Source organism: Ranitomeya imitator, chromosome 9 (assembly GCF_032444005.1).
Source record: "Ranitomeya imitator isolate aRanImi1 chromosome 9, aRanImi1.pri, whole genome shotgun sequence".
Classification (NCBI taxonomy): domain Eukaryota; kingdom Metazoa; phylum Chordata; class Amphibia; order Anura; family Dendrobatidae; genus Ranitomeya; species Ranitomeya imitator.
In genome coordinates, this window is record NC_091290.1 from 44,727,031 (window position 1) to 44,741,097 (window position 14,067).

At 45.1% G+C, this 14,067-nt stretch overlaps 1 protein-coding gene across 2 annotated transcripts in view; it reads left to right on the forward strand.

Moving 5' to 3' along the window:
* The window catches only part of TMEM80 (transmembrane protein 80), a 37,529-nt gene extending 26,263 nt beyond the window's left edge, over positions 1-11,266 (forward strand). Inside the window, exon 5 of one of the 2 annotated variants that reach the window (XM_069738950.1) lies at positions 10,570-11,266. In XM_069738950.1, the coding sequence (XP_069595051.1) occupies positions 10,570-10,775 (206 nt within the window). In that variant the 3' untranslated portion in view covers positions 10,776-11,266. The remainder of the gene's footprint in view (positions 1-10,569) is intronic. The other variant, XM_069738951.1, reaches the window with a different exon arrangement.
* The last annotated feature ends 2,801 nt before the right edge of the window (positions 11,267-14,067 follow it).

Below are 14,067 nucleotides of genomic sequence, written 5' to 3' on the forward strand. Positions count from 1 at the left end.
AAAATGGAAGACATACAAGACCACTGATAATCTCCCTCGATCTGGGGCTCCACGCAAAATCCCACCCCGTGGGGTCAGAATGATCACAAGAACGGTGAGCAAAAATCCCAGAACCACGCGGGGGGACCTAGTGAATGAACTGCAGAGAGCTGGGACCAATGTAACAAGGCCTACCATAAGTAACACACTACGCCACCATGGACTCAGATCCTGCAGTGCCAGACGTGTCCCACTGCTTAAGCCAGTACATGTCCGGGCCCGTCTGAAGTTTGCTAGAGAGCATTTGGATGATCCAGAGGAGTTTTGGGAGAATGTCCTATGGTCTGATGAAACCAAACTGGAACTGTTTGGTAGAAACACAACTTGTCGTGTTTGGAGGAAAAAGAATACTGAGTTGCATCCATCAAACACCATACCTACTGTAAAGCATGGTGGTGGAAACATCATGCTTTGGGGCTGTTTCTCTGCAAAGGGGCCAGGACGACTGATCCGGGTACATGAAAGAATGAATGGGGCCATGTATCGTGAGATTTTGAGTGCAAACCTCCTTCCATCAGCAAGGGCATTGAAGATGAAACGTGGCTGGGTCTTTCAACATGACAATGATCCAAAGCACACCGCCAGGGCAACAAAGGAGTGGCTTCGTAAGAAGCATTTCAAGGTCCTGGAGTGGCCTAGCCAGTCTCCAGATCTCAACCCTATAGAAAACCTTTGGAGGGAGTTGAAAGTCCGTGTTGCCAAGCGAAAAGCCAAAAACATCACTGCTCTAGAGGAGATCTGCATGGAGGAATGGGCCAACATACCAACAACAGTGTGTGGCAACCTTGTGAAGACTTACAGAAAACGTTTGACCTCTGTCATTGCCAACAAAGGATATATTACAAAGTATTGAGATGAAATTTTGTTTCTGACCAAATACTTATTTTCCACCATAATATGCAAATAAAATGTTAAAAAAACAGACAATGTGATTTTCTGGATTTTTTTTTTCTCAGTTTGTCTCCCATAGTTGAGGTCTACCTATGATGTAAATTACAGACGCCTCTCATCTTTTTAAGTGGTGGAACTTGCACTATTGCTGACTGACTAAATACTTTTTTGCCCCACTGTATATATACGGTATTCAGCTCCCTGGAACTTTTCAACCTTTTCCCACATATCATGCTTCAAACATAAAGATACCAAATGTAATTTTTTGGTGAAGAATCAACAGCAAGAGGAACACAATTGTGAAGTAGAAAGAAATGTATTGGTTATTTTACATTTTTGTGGAAATTCAAAAACTGAAAAGTGGGGCGTGCAATATTATTCGGCCCCTTTAACTTAATACTTTGTTGCGCCACCTTTTGCTGCGATTACAGCTGCAAGTCGCTTGGGGTATGTCTCCATCAGTTTTGTACATCAAGAGACTGAAATTCTTGCCCATTTGTCACACTCACGCCCTGACTGGTGGGCGTGAGCTCGGGGGTTTTGTGGCCCCACTGTGCCACAAACCAGACTACCCTGGAAGGGGCGTGACTATAACAGCTGCCTGGGTTTTCACTGGAGCCTCTGATGGTGAGGACAGGCTTGTGCAGCAGGCAGCTGCCAGGTGCTACTCCAGGGTGGTGTCTGGCTGTGGCTGCTGATCCCACTTGGGAGACTGGAACACCAGGATTGGTGCGGGCATTAGGCAGGACTGGCAGAAGAGCACGGCTGGAACACAGACGAGTAGGCTGGCACGGCTGAGACAGGACTGGCAGAGAACACAGGGCTGGCAGAGAACACAGGGCTGGCAGAGACACGGCAGGAAACACGACTGGCTAGGACAGCAGGAACACAGGACTGGAAGGCAGGGCAGGAACGGCAGGACTGGCAGGAACACAGGATTGGGAGGCACGGCAGAGAACACAGGACTGGTTGATGTGGTATATGAAGAAACAGGTAAGGGCCTGTTCACACTGGACGTGCAGGTACAGATATGTAGTTTGGAACACAGGGCTGGCAGAGAACACAGGGTTTGCTAGGACGGCAGGAGACACAGGACTGACTTAGGACGGCAGGAGACAGGACTGGCTGATGAGATATTAGAATCAGGCTGCACTCAGATGACTCCCGAGTGCAGTCCAATTGTGAGTGAGATGAAGGAACAGGTAGGGATATATAGTTTGGAGGAACAGGTAGGGACCTGTTCACACAGGAGAGGAGTGAAAGACTGAAGATAGGAATGGAAAAGCAGCAAGCGGTAGCGTAGCGACAAAAGCTGAGCAGAGCCACAAAGAATGTGGAGAGAAGCTGCAGCAAGAGATACTGCAGAAGCTAAGCAAAGTGGAACCGCAAGGATTGCAGAGAGGAACTGCAGCAAGAGGTTTCTGCAGCAACGGGAGCGGAGCAGAGCAAGACGGAGCAGAACCGCAGAAGTGCGGAGCAGCGGTAAAGCCACCAAGATGCAGAGCAGGCAGAGCCGCAAGAGTGCGGAGTGTAAACAGAGAACACAAGGAAAGACACAGCAGGGAAGGAAGCCACACACAAGGAGACCGAGATAAGACTAAGTACAGACAAGGCAATGGAACAAGACACAGGGACAAAGACACAGGGACCAGGATATTCTGCCTCCTGGAGGGCGGACTAAGATCAAGGCAAATGCACAGAGAAAAGCCTCCAGAGAGGGAGTAACATAGAGCAAGGCCAGGCAAACTCAGAAGCAAAACACTAACTGAGCAAACACATTGCACAGGCCCAGACCACAGGGTGGAGCTGCTCTATATACAGGAGGCCTCTTGATAATTGGTCAGGAACTGATTGGACAGGTGCACCTGATTCCCATAAGAACCAGAGAGTTCAGGCGCCGGCCCCCTATACACATAGCCATGAAGCATGCACAGAGCAGAGACACAGAACATGGAGCTGGCATTAAACAGAAACCACATCATGGCCTGGAGCAGTGGGTAAGATTGTGTGAGAGATGTGAGGCCATGCTGTGATGCCAGCAGAGTTGTTACAGTACCCCTCCCCCCCTTTACGGCCCCTCTTCTTCAAGCCCGCCAGAATAACTTGTAGAAGAAGGATAGGAGCACACATAGTCCAGGCCAACATGACATCTTCAGAGTAGAATAAGGCAGGCGGGTCACCAGGAATCTCAGAAGACAAAGTCTCTTTGTGCCCAACAGGGTTAGCCTCCTCAATGGACTGGACCATCTCCTCTGGGTAGACAAGAAGCAGGGACTTGGATGCTACTGGTTTGATATCTTCACCAGCCGGCCACTTAGAAGCCGAAGGAACACTAACAGGATACATCTTCTGCCCGATATCCAGAGACAAATTTTCAGGTAGCAGAGATGTCTTGAAATCTTCACCAGCCGGCCACATGGATGCTGAAGGTATCCACATAGGAACCATCTTCTGCCCGTTATCCAGAAGAAATCGTCCAAATGGCGGGGATGTTCCTAGGAACGGATTACAGGAATAGTCGTGGGAGATATGTGGAGAAATCGTCACCGCTTCCCCATCTTCAGTGACATCAGCACACCTTGACTCGACGACTAACTGTTTACTGGTATAGTCATTGGAGATGTGTGGAGACATCGTCACCGTTTCCCCATCTTCGGTGACGTCAGCACATCTTGACTTGACGACTAGCAGACCAGCTGAAGAAGATGACACTGCTGAGAGTCTTTGATGCATGGGAACCAGACACTTCTCAAGACTGGGTAAGTTCAAACGAAGCACTTTACTGGAACTCTTAACCAGAGCGGGTGGTAGAGTCCTTGGCTCAGAATGACCCATGGGCATAACAGACAGCATACGGAAAACAAACTTCTTCGTGTATAAGGCTCCAACTTGGAGCTGTAGTTGTCCTTGCAGGACTAGACTGCTCTTTAGCAGGGCTCGGCCATTATCAGGTACCGCCCACACCGGGTTCTGGAGCTGTAGAACGGAGACCATACACTGACTCCGAATGATAGGCAGCTCAAACACACCAAAGCTCCCAGAAGGTAGAGAAACAGTCATTAACTTTGACGGAGAGGAAGTACTCTCGCCAAGGGCAGCCTCTCCTACTGGCCCAGGGTTTTGGAGTACAGGCTTCACAGGGCAAAGACCATCTGAATGTTCTTTACAACCACAGGGATACCGTATTTCAATCTCAGCACCAGATTCAGGCTGCTGATTTGCCAGACCCCTTTTATTAGACCTCTTGGATCTTGCTCGGGTGGCCGTTTTGGCGGGTTGTGGAACAGATGAGTCTTGGACGATCATGGACGGAAGTGACGGTTTACCTACAGGTTTCTTTCGTCTGGACCGTCTCTGTGAACTTGAAGGGGAAGACTTTTCAGGAGATGCAGTACTTGGCTCATCGAAGGCTTTACAGAAGGCCACCAGGAAGGCCGGCAGATTCGAGATGATGGGGTCCCCTGCTTCCCAAAGGGGGTCGCACCACATCAAAGCATCTCCTCTAAGGTAGGCCATTAAGAAAACTACTTTCAACCAGTCAGTGGGGAATTGGGTGGCATGCCACTTGAAATAACGCAAGCACCGCTCCAGGAACACACGACATTGCTTTGGGTCCCCATAGTAGCATGGAGGATCTGCTGGCTTGGATTCGTCATTAGGAGCGCAGGCTTGAAGTCGATCAAACAGCTCATTAGAGATGACAATAGGGGATGGAGCAGTGAAGGACTGGCTTTCAGACTGGGTAAACATTTTCCTCGGAGGCCAATACTGGCAAGAAGAGAGTTCATCTTGCTCCGAGAGCGAAGGCACATGGGACTCAGCGGGGACCATGGCCTTTGCAAACTGTCACACTCACGCCCTGACTGGGGGCGTGAGCTCGGGGGTTTTGTGGCCCCACTGTGCCACAAACCAGACTACCCTGGAAGGGGCGTGACTATAACAGCTGCCTGGGTTTTCACTGGAGCCTCTGATGGTGAGGACAGGCTTGTGCAGCAGGCAGCTGCCAGGTGCTACTCCAGGGTGGTGTCTGGCTGTGGCTGCTGATCCCACTTGGGAGACTGGAACACCAGGATTGGTGCGGGCATTAGGCAGGACTGGCAGAAGAGCACGGCTGGAACACGGACGAGTAGGCTGGCACGGCTGAGACAGGACTGGCAGAGACACGGCAGAGAACACAGGGCTGGCAGAGACACGGCAGGAAACAGGACTGGCTAGGACAGCAGGAACACAGGACTGGAAGGCAGGGCAGGAACGGCAGGACTGGCAGGAACACAGGATTGGGAGGCACGGCAGAGAACACAGGACTGGTTGATGTGGTATATGAAGAAACAGGTAAGGGCCTGTTCACACTGGACGTGCAGGTACAGATATGTAGTTTGGAACACAGGGCTGGCAGAGACACGGCAGAGAACACAGGGTTTGCTAGGACGGCAGGAGACACAGGACTGACTTAGGACGGCAGGAGACAGGACTGGCTGATGAGATATTAGAATCAGGCTGCACTCAGATGACTCCCGAGTGCAGTCCAATTGTGAGTGAGATGAAGGAACAGGTAGGGATATATAGTTTGGAGGAACAGGTAGGGACCTGTTCACACAGGAGAGGAGTGAAAGACTGCAGATAGGAATGGAAAAGCAGCAAGCGGTAGCGTAGCGACAAAAGCTGAGCAGAGCCACAAAGAATGTGGAGAGAAGCTGCAGCAAGAGATACTGCAGAAGCTAAGCAAAGTGGAACCGCAAGGATTGCAGAGAGGAACTGCAGCAAGAGGTTTCTGCAGCAACGGGAGCAGAGCAAGACGGAGCAGAACCGCAGAAGTGCGGAGCAGCGGTAAAGCCACCAAGATGCAGAGCAGGCAGAGCCGCAAGAGTGCGGAGTGTAAACAGACTGAGAACACAAGGAAAGACACAGCAGGGAAGGAAGCCACACACAAGGAGACCGAGATAAGACTAAGTACAGACAAGGCAATGGAACAAGACACAAAGACACAGGGACCAGGATATTCTGCCTCCTGGAGGGCGGACTAAGATCAAGGCAAATGCACAGAGAAAAGCCTCCAGAGAGGGAGCAACACAGAGCAAGACCTGGCAAACTCAGAAGCAAAACACTAACTGAGCAAACACATTGCACAGGCCCAGACCACAGGGTGGAGCTGCACTATATACAGGAGGCCTCTTGATAATTGGTCAGGAACTGATTGGACAGGTGCACCTGATTCCTATAAGAACCAGAGAGTTCAGGCGCCGGCCCCCTATACACACAGCCATGAGGCATGCAGAAAGCAAAGACACAGAACATGGAGCTGGCATTAAACAGAAACCACATCATGGCCTGGAGCAGTGGGTAAGATTGTGTGAGAGATGTGAGGCCATGCTGTGATGCCAGCAGAGTTGTTACACCATTCTTCTTTGGCAAACAGCTCGAGCTCAGTGAGGTTTGATGGAGATCGTTTGTGAACAGCAGTTTTCAGCTCTTGCCACAGATTCTCGATAGGATTGAGGTATGGACTTTGACTTGGCCATTCTAACACCTGGATACGTTTATTTGTGAACCATTCCATTGTAGATTTTGCTTTATGTTTGGGATCATTGTCTTGTTGGAAGACAAATCCCCGTCCCAGTCTCAGGTTTTTGCAGACTCCAACAGGTTTTCTTCAAGAATGGTCCTGTATTTGGCTCCATCCATCTTCTCATAAATTTTAACCATCTTCCCTGTCCCTGCTGAAGAACAGCAGGCCTAAACCATGATGCCGCTGCCACCATGTTTGACAGTGGGGATGGTGTGTTCAGGGTGATGAACTGTGTTGCCTTTATGCCAAACATATCATTTGGCATTGTTGCCAAAAAGTTCGATTTTGGTTTCATCTGACCAGAGCACCTTCTTCCACATGTTTGGTGTGTCTCCCAGGTGGCTTGTTGCAAACTTTAAATGACACTTTTTATGGATATCTTTGAGAAATGGCTTTCTTCTTGCCACTCTTCCAGAAAGGCCAGATTTGTGCAGTGTACGACTGATTGTTGTCCTATGGACAGACTGTCCCACCTCAGCTGTAGATCTCTGCAGTTCATCCAGAGTGATCATGGGCCTCTTGGCTGCATCTCTGATCAGTCTTCTCCTTGTTTGAGATGAAAGTTTAGAGGGACGGCCGGGTCTTGGTAGATTTGCAGTGGTATGATGCTCCTTCCATTTCAATATGATCGCTTGCACAGCGCTCCTTGGGATGTTTAAAGTTTTGGAAATCATTTTGTATCCAAATCCGGCTTTAAACTTCTCCACAACAGTATCACGGACCTGCCTGTTGTGTTCCTTGGTCTTTATGATGCTCTCTGTGCTTCAAACAGAACCCTGAGACTATCACAGAGCAGGTGCAATTATACGGAGGCTTGATTACACACAGGTGGATTATATTTATCATCATTAGGCATTTAGGACAACACTGGATCATTCAGAGATCCACAATGAACTTCTGGAGTGAGTTTGCTGCACTGAAAGTAAAGGGGCCGAATAATATTGCACTCCCCACTTTTCAGTTTTTGAATTTCCACAAAAATGTAAAATCTAATATATAAAGCTGAATGTGTGTATGTGTGTGTGTATGTCTGGGATTGGCATCTGCACCGCCGCAGCTACAGCCACAAAGTTTTGCACAGTCACACGTCTGGACCCTGAGAGCGTCATAGGCTATGTTGTGAGGCGAAATTTTAACCCCGCGCGTTCCAATTCACCAAACAATTTTGCCCCTATCTACATAATGGGGAAAAAGTGAAAGGAGAAGTGTTGGAGGCAAATTGACAGCTGCCAGATGTGAACAAGGGGGACTTAAAGAGTGAGAGCGATGGCGCCAAAGAGTATATACCATAAAGTTGCTAAGGTGGGGCCCCGACATGGGATACTCACCACACACGGGGATATGAACACACAAAATTCGCCACACACTACCACGTACTTGAACACATATCACCCTCAGCACACATTTCACCACACATACGTCAACCTCGCCACATAAAAGTCGAAACACAAAAGTCGCTGCTCAAAACGCGCCACACGCAAAACTCGCCACATGCAAAACTAGGCTCACGCAAAACTCGCCACACGTGCAAAACTCACCTCATGGAAAACTTGCCACACGCAAAACTTGCACACGCGGAAAAATTGCCACATGCACAAAAGTTGCAACACATGCAAAAGTTGCCTCACACAAAACTTGCACATACTCAAAATGCACCACACATAAAACTCGCCACACGCAAAACTTGCCATGCGCAAAACTTGCTGCACACAACTTGCTACACTAACCTGTCACATGCAACTCGACACAAAAAGTTGCTACACACATGTCGCCACACAAAACTCATCTCACAAAAGTCGCTACATGCATGTCGCCACACGCAACTCAACACACACAACTTGATACATGAAACTCACAAGTCTGGTATTATCCTTCAAAAATTAAAATCTGATTAAAAAGCAGACAAACTGCAAGAGCAATAACTGTACCATATAGGAAATACGGCAGCTGTCAGTCACATGACCTGTCTATTACGTGTATGTGTGAGCTAATATATACTGCCACGGGGGAGGGCTTCCTGTTGGCTGGGGATTTATCAGGCTGCCGATTTACCTTACAAATACTGATGTAAAAATACTGAGCAAATAACATGTGAACGACGTCTAATACAGGAGGAGATGACACACAGGTATATACTATATACAGGGGAGTTGACACACACATATATACTATATACAGGGGTGATGACACAGGTATATACTATATACAGGAGGAGATGACATACAGGTATATACTATATACAGGAGGAGATGACACACACATATGTACTATATACAGGGGAGATGACACAGGTATATACTATATACAGGAGGAGATGACACACTGGTATATACTATATACAGGAGGAGATGACACAGGTATATTCTATATACAGGGGAGATGACACACAGGTATATACTATATACAGGGGAGATGACACAGGTATATTCTATATACAGGAGGAGATGACACACAGGTATATACTATATACAGGAGGAGATGACATACAGGTACATACTATATACAGGAGGAGATGACATACAGGTACATACTATATACAGGGGAGATGACACACAGATATATACTATATACTGGAGGAGATGACACACAGGTATATACTATATACAGGAGGGGATGACACAGGTATATACTATATACAGGGGAGATGACACATGTATATACTATATACAGGGGGAGATGACACACAGGTATATTCTATATACAGGAGGAGATGACACACGTAAATACTATATACAGGAAGAGATGACATACAGGTACATACTATATACAGGAGGAGATGACACCCGTATATACTATATACAGGAGCAGATGACACACACGTATATACTATATACAGGAGGAGATGACATACAGGTGTATACTATATAAAAGAGGAGATGACACATAGCTATATAGAGGAGGAGATGACATACAGCAGGTATATACTATATACAGGAGAGATGACATACAGGTATATACAGGAGATGACATACAGGTATATACTATATATAGGAGGAGATGACATACAGGTATATAGTATATACAGAAGAGATGACATACAGGTATATACTATATACAGGAGGAGATGACACATAGGTATATACAATATACAGGAGGAGATGACATACAGCAGGTATATACTATTTACAGGGGAGATGACATACAGGTATATACTATATACAGGAGATGACATACAGGTGTATACTATATATATGGGAGATGACAAACATGTATATACTGAGGTGAAAATGAGGGGTGTGAGGTGAAAATGAAAAGGTGTGAGTGCAAAATGAGAGAGGGAAAATAGTGGAGTGATCGGAAAATGACAGATGTGAGGTCGAAATGACAAGTGTTAGGGGGGAATGAGAGGACTAAGGGGGAAAATAGGAGTAGTGAGGGAGAAAATGAGAGGCGTGATGGGAAAATAAGAGAAGTGAGGTGCTATAACTAACCACAGATATTTACTATGCCCAGGCAACGCCGGGCTCTTCAGCTAGTAATCAATAAATTTTGTTCTACTTCACAATTGTGTTCCACTTGTTGTTGATTCTTCACCAAAAATTTACATTTGGTATCTTTATGTTTGAAGTATGATATGTGGGAAAAGGCTGAAAAGTTCCAGGGGGCTGAATACTTTCGAAAGGCACTGTATATCTACCTATACTATGTGTAGACATTTATTTTATCTATTCTAACCTGTCAGTGTGATTTTACATTACACCGCACTGAATTGCCGGCTTTTCTATAGGACACCGCTGCGTATTTCTCACAGGTCGCACTGAGGGTGATGTGGTGTGCGAGTTTTTCTCGCACCCATAGACTTTCATTGGCGATTCTTGGCCGATATACGGTGCAATTCGCAGCATGCTGTGATTTCTCTCGCACGCATAATACTGCCGAGAACACAACGAATAATAGGAGCTGCCCCATAGATTAACATTGGTCCGAGTGCTACGCAATGTTTTATCGCATAGCACTCGTCCGTATTATACGGTAGTGTGACTCCGGCCTAATAATCAGTTTCTTGTGGGAATAAGAAATCTATGGATTTATAGCACAAAATCACTGGAAACTGATGATAGGTTTTATTACAGGAACAATGGGAAACTTGTGCGAAGAATTCCGTCCGTTATTATACAGCCTGTTCTTCGCTGCTGGCAATATCATTCTGTCTGTATTTTTTCTTATATGGCAGACATATATCCTGGAAGCAGATGTAGCTATCAACACAATCCTATTGGTTTTTTATGGTCTGGAAGCGATCCTACAGCTGTTCATCATTGCAACATTCTTGCGTTAAAGGGAATTACTTCTTGGGATATTGGTGTTTTATATGTTACGGTATTTTGTTTCTAAGGCTATGTGCACACGATGCGGATTTTGTCCACTGCGGATTTATCAAATCCACTGCAGAAAAATCCACAGTGGTCCTAGAATACGTGTGCACATAGCCTTAAGGTGATAGATAGATAGATAGATAGATAGATAGATAGATAGATAGATAGATAGATAGATAGATAGATAGATAGATAGATAGATAGATAGATTGATTTCCTTTGTGTATTGAAGCAACAGAAAAAAAGGCAAATTGAACATCATTTCACACAAAACCTCAAAAGACAAAATTTCAAGGGTGCCAACTTTTTCGGCCATGACTGTAGATAAATAGATAATGTCTGTGTGTTTATAGACAGTACTGAGTTCATTTGTGACCTCACTTTTATATACCGTTTTACAGTTATGTTTCTATTGAATGAATAATTTATTTTACTATGAAATTCAATAAACATTGACATGTTTGTAAAAAGTCTGGATTTGTTTATTTATGGTCGTGTCCCCATTGACTATCACATTTCTTGTACAGAGCCTACAAGTGAACTATATGTACAGTTACATTATCCAGTGTTGAGTTTAGGGCTCGTACACACGTCATTTTTTTTTTCACCTACGAGACTGACGGTTTCATCAGTGTTTTTATCATTATCATCCTAGTTTGGGCAGATTTTCATCATGTTTTTCTCATGTGAAAAACAAAGTCTCTCCACTTTCTCCTATGTAATGCGAAAAGACAACCGTTCTCGGAGGGCATTTGAGTGCTGTCCGTTCTTTTCACGGACCCATAGACTTGCATTGTTTGTATTGATCTGACACTCGGACATGTCGACTTGATTTTTCTCAGACATATGAACGGCCTCATTCACTACTGTAGGTACGAGTGCTATCGGCGAAAACCAAAGCTCGTGCGCAAAAAGACGTCTGAATGAGCTCTTAGATAGTATAGTGCCACATGGCGTACAGAAAGAATGGAAATGTGTATATCCACCAAATCAGCTGGGTGCTGGTGGACAATCGTGCTCGGTCCCCTTTACCCCTCTGTAGTGTGAGCCACTGTTCACCGGAAGGAGCAGAGGATCTGCCGTAGCACAGCAGTGTAGCCAAAACGCTCTATAAACACTGGACCAACGTCGTCTGAACCCACCGATATCCACAGGATCAGCCGACACTCTAATGTGTAGGGGAACCTCACACAATTGATTGTCGGGGGACTTAAGGGTCCGTCATGCCCAATTTCAGACTGCCTATCATTTTGTTCTCCCGGGGATATGATGCTTTTGACCGCTTTCATAGAGAACACTTGGGGGAACGAGCGCTCTTGTATATGAAAGAGACGGCTACCACCCATACGGTTGGCCAAACAATGGCCCGCCATCTAAGTCTACTTCTGAAGACAGCTGCCAGAGGGCAAAGACCGCTCTATAGCACCGATAAGAACTCGACCAACAGGGACAAGAACGCAAAAAATGGTGAAGGATGACTTTAAAATGACTATTTACAACTTTTTAAGAACCCCTTAATTGCCTCCCACAACCGGTTATACAACAAGAGCATGAAAAATAAGAACATTTCAGCCCTATATATTTCATTTAGGAGTGTAAATCTGTCATATTCTGCTTCCTGACGTAATTTACATGAGAATAATTTGCTTCACAAATGAGACCTAATAACAACAGGCCGGGCCCAGAGGAATTTCAAGTTCTTCAATGGATTACCAATGCTGCTAATTTGTCAGTAGGAAGAACTGTGCCAAAAGCACGGTCACAAATCTCCTAACAAAAATTAGCCTAATGTTGCCGTTCACAATGAATTCGGCGAATGTTTTCGTATCTAAATTATGGGCTCTATACATGTGAAATGATTTATTATGATTTTCCAATATATCTGTAAAATAAGTTGACTGTCCTTGTTTTTATTTAATAAGCTGTCCAGGAAAAAAAATTAAAAAATCCAAGTTGGAAACTCAGATTTATTTTTTTTTAAATTAAATTTCAGAGTTTTAATTTTGAAGGAAGACACCAGTCCGTCAAGTTTAACCTAAACCTAAAAAAATTGATTCCGAGGAAAGAAAAAAACCCATGAGGCAGATGTTACTTGCCCCATATGAAGAGAAAAGGTTCCCTCTTGGCCCCGAATTTGGATATCAGACTAGTTTCTTGGCCCAACGTACCATCATATATTTTTGAAAAAAGGAATCCAGGCCCACCTTGAACTTTTGCAGGGAATCAACCATCATAACACCCTGTGGCAGAAAGTTCCATAATCTCACTGCTCTTACAGTAAAGAATCCCCATGTGAGATGATTAAACCTTCTTTTCTCTAGCTGTAGACATTGCCCCCTGTCGTTGTCGTTGCAGGCCTAGTTATGAATATATCATTAGAAAGACCTCAACTGTGCATTCATATATTTCAATATTGTAATTAGAGCTCCCCTAAAACCTTTGTTTTTCCAAATTGGTCGCCACACACTTTTTTTTTTTTATATAACCCTCTAAAATGAGGAATAACATCATCTCTGGCAGTGGCCACTGCATGACTTGTATCCTGCATTTTTCCCCAATTTTCCCATTCGCAGGCTCTGTCTCCAATTTTTGGTTCTCTCTGAACTAGTGGTTGGAGACGAGCTGCTATAATAATAATTTTTATTTCTATAGCGCCAACATATTCCATAGCACTTTACATTTTAGAGGCGACGTGTACAGAGAATGAAGACATTTACAGAAAAACACAGAAAATCAACAGATACCAAACGGAGTGAGGAGCCTTCTTGCAAGCTACACTCTATGAGGAAATAGGGGAGACACCAAAGGTGAATGGAAAAAGTGCTTACCGTATATACTCGAGTATAAGCTGAAACACCCAATTTTACCACTGCGAAAACGTATTGATTCATGTATAAGCCTGGTATGCATTGTCCCCTCATCCCCATCCCGGTATGCATTGCCCCCAGCAAAAAAAAAAAAGTGCTGAAAAACTGAGCTTATACTGGAGTATATACGGTATATTGTACGGTCCAGCCATCAATATACTAAATAGGGTGTTGACGAACCAGTCACCAACCAGGATATATACAATGTACAGACACAGAGGGGTGTTAAGTGAATGTAGGGTGCGTGACCAGATGATACAAAGGTCCTGATTTTGAAGAACATTTTGCATGGGCCAAACGAGGATAGGATTCATAAAAAATAACCTTTATTAATATATACTACTAAAAAACTCTAATCATTAAAACACAATAGCAGACCGCTATGTTC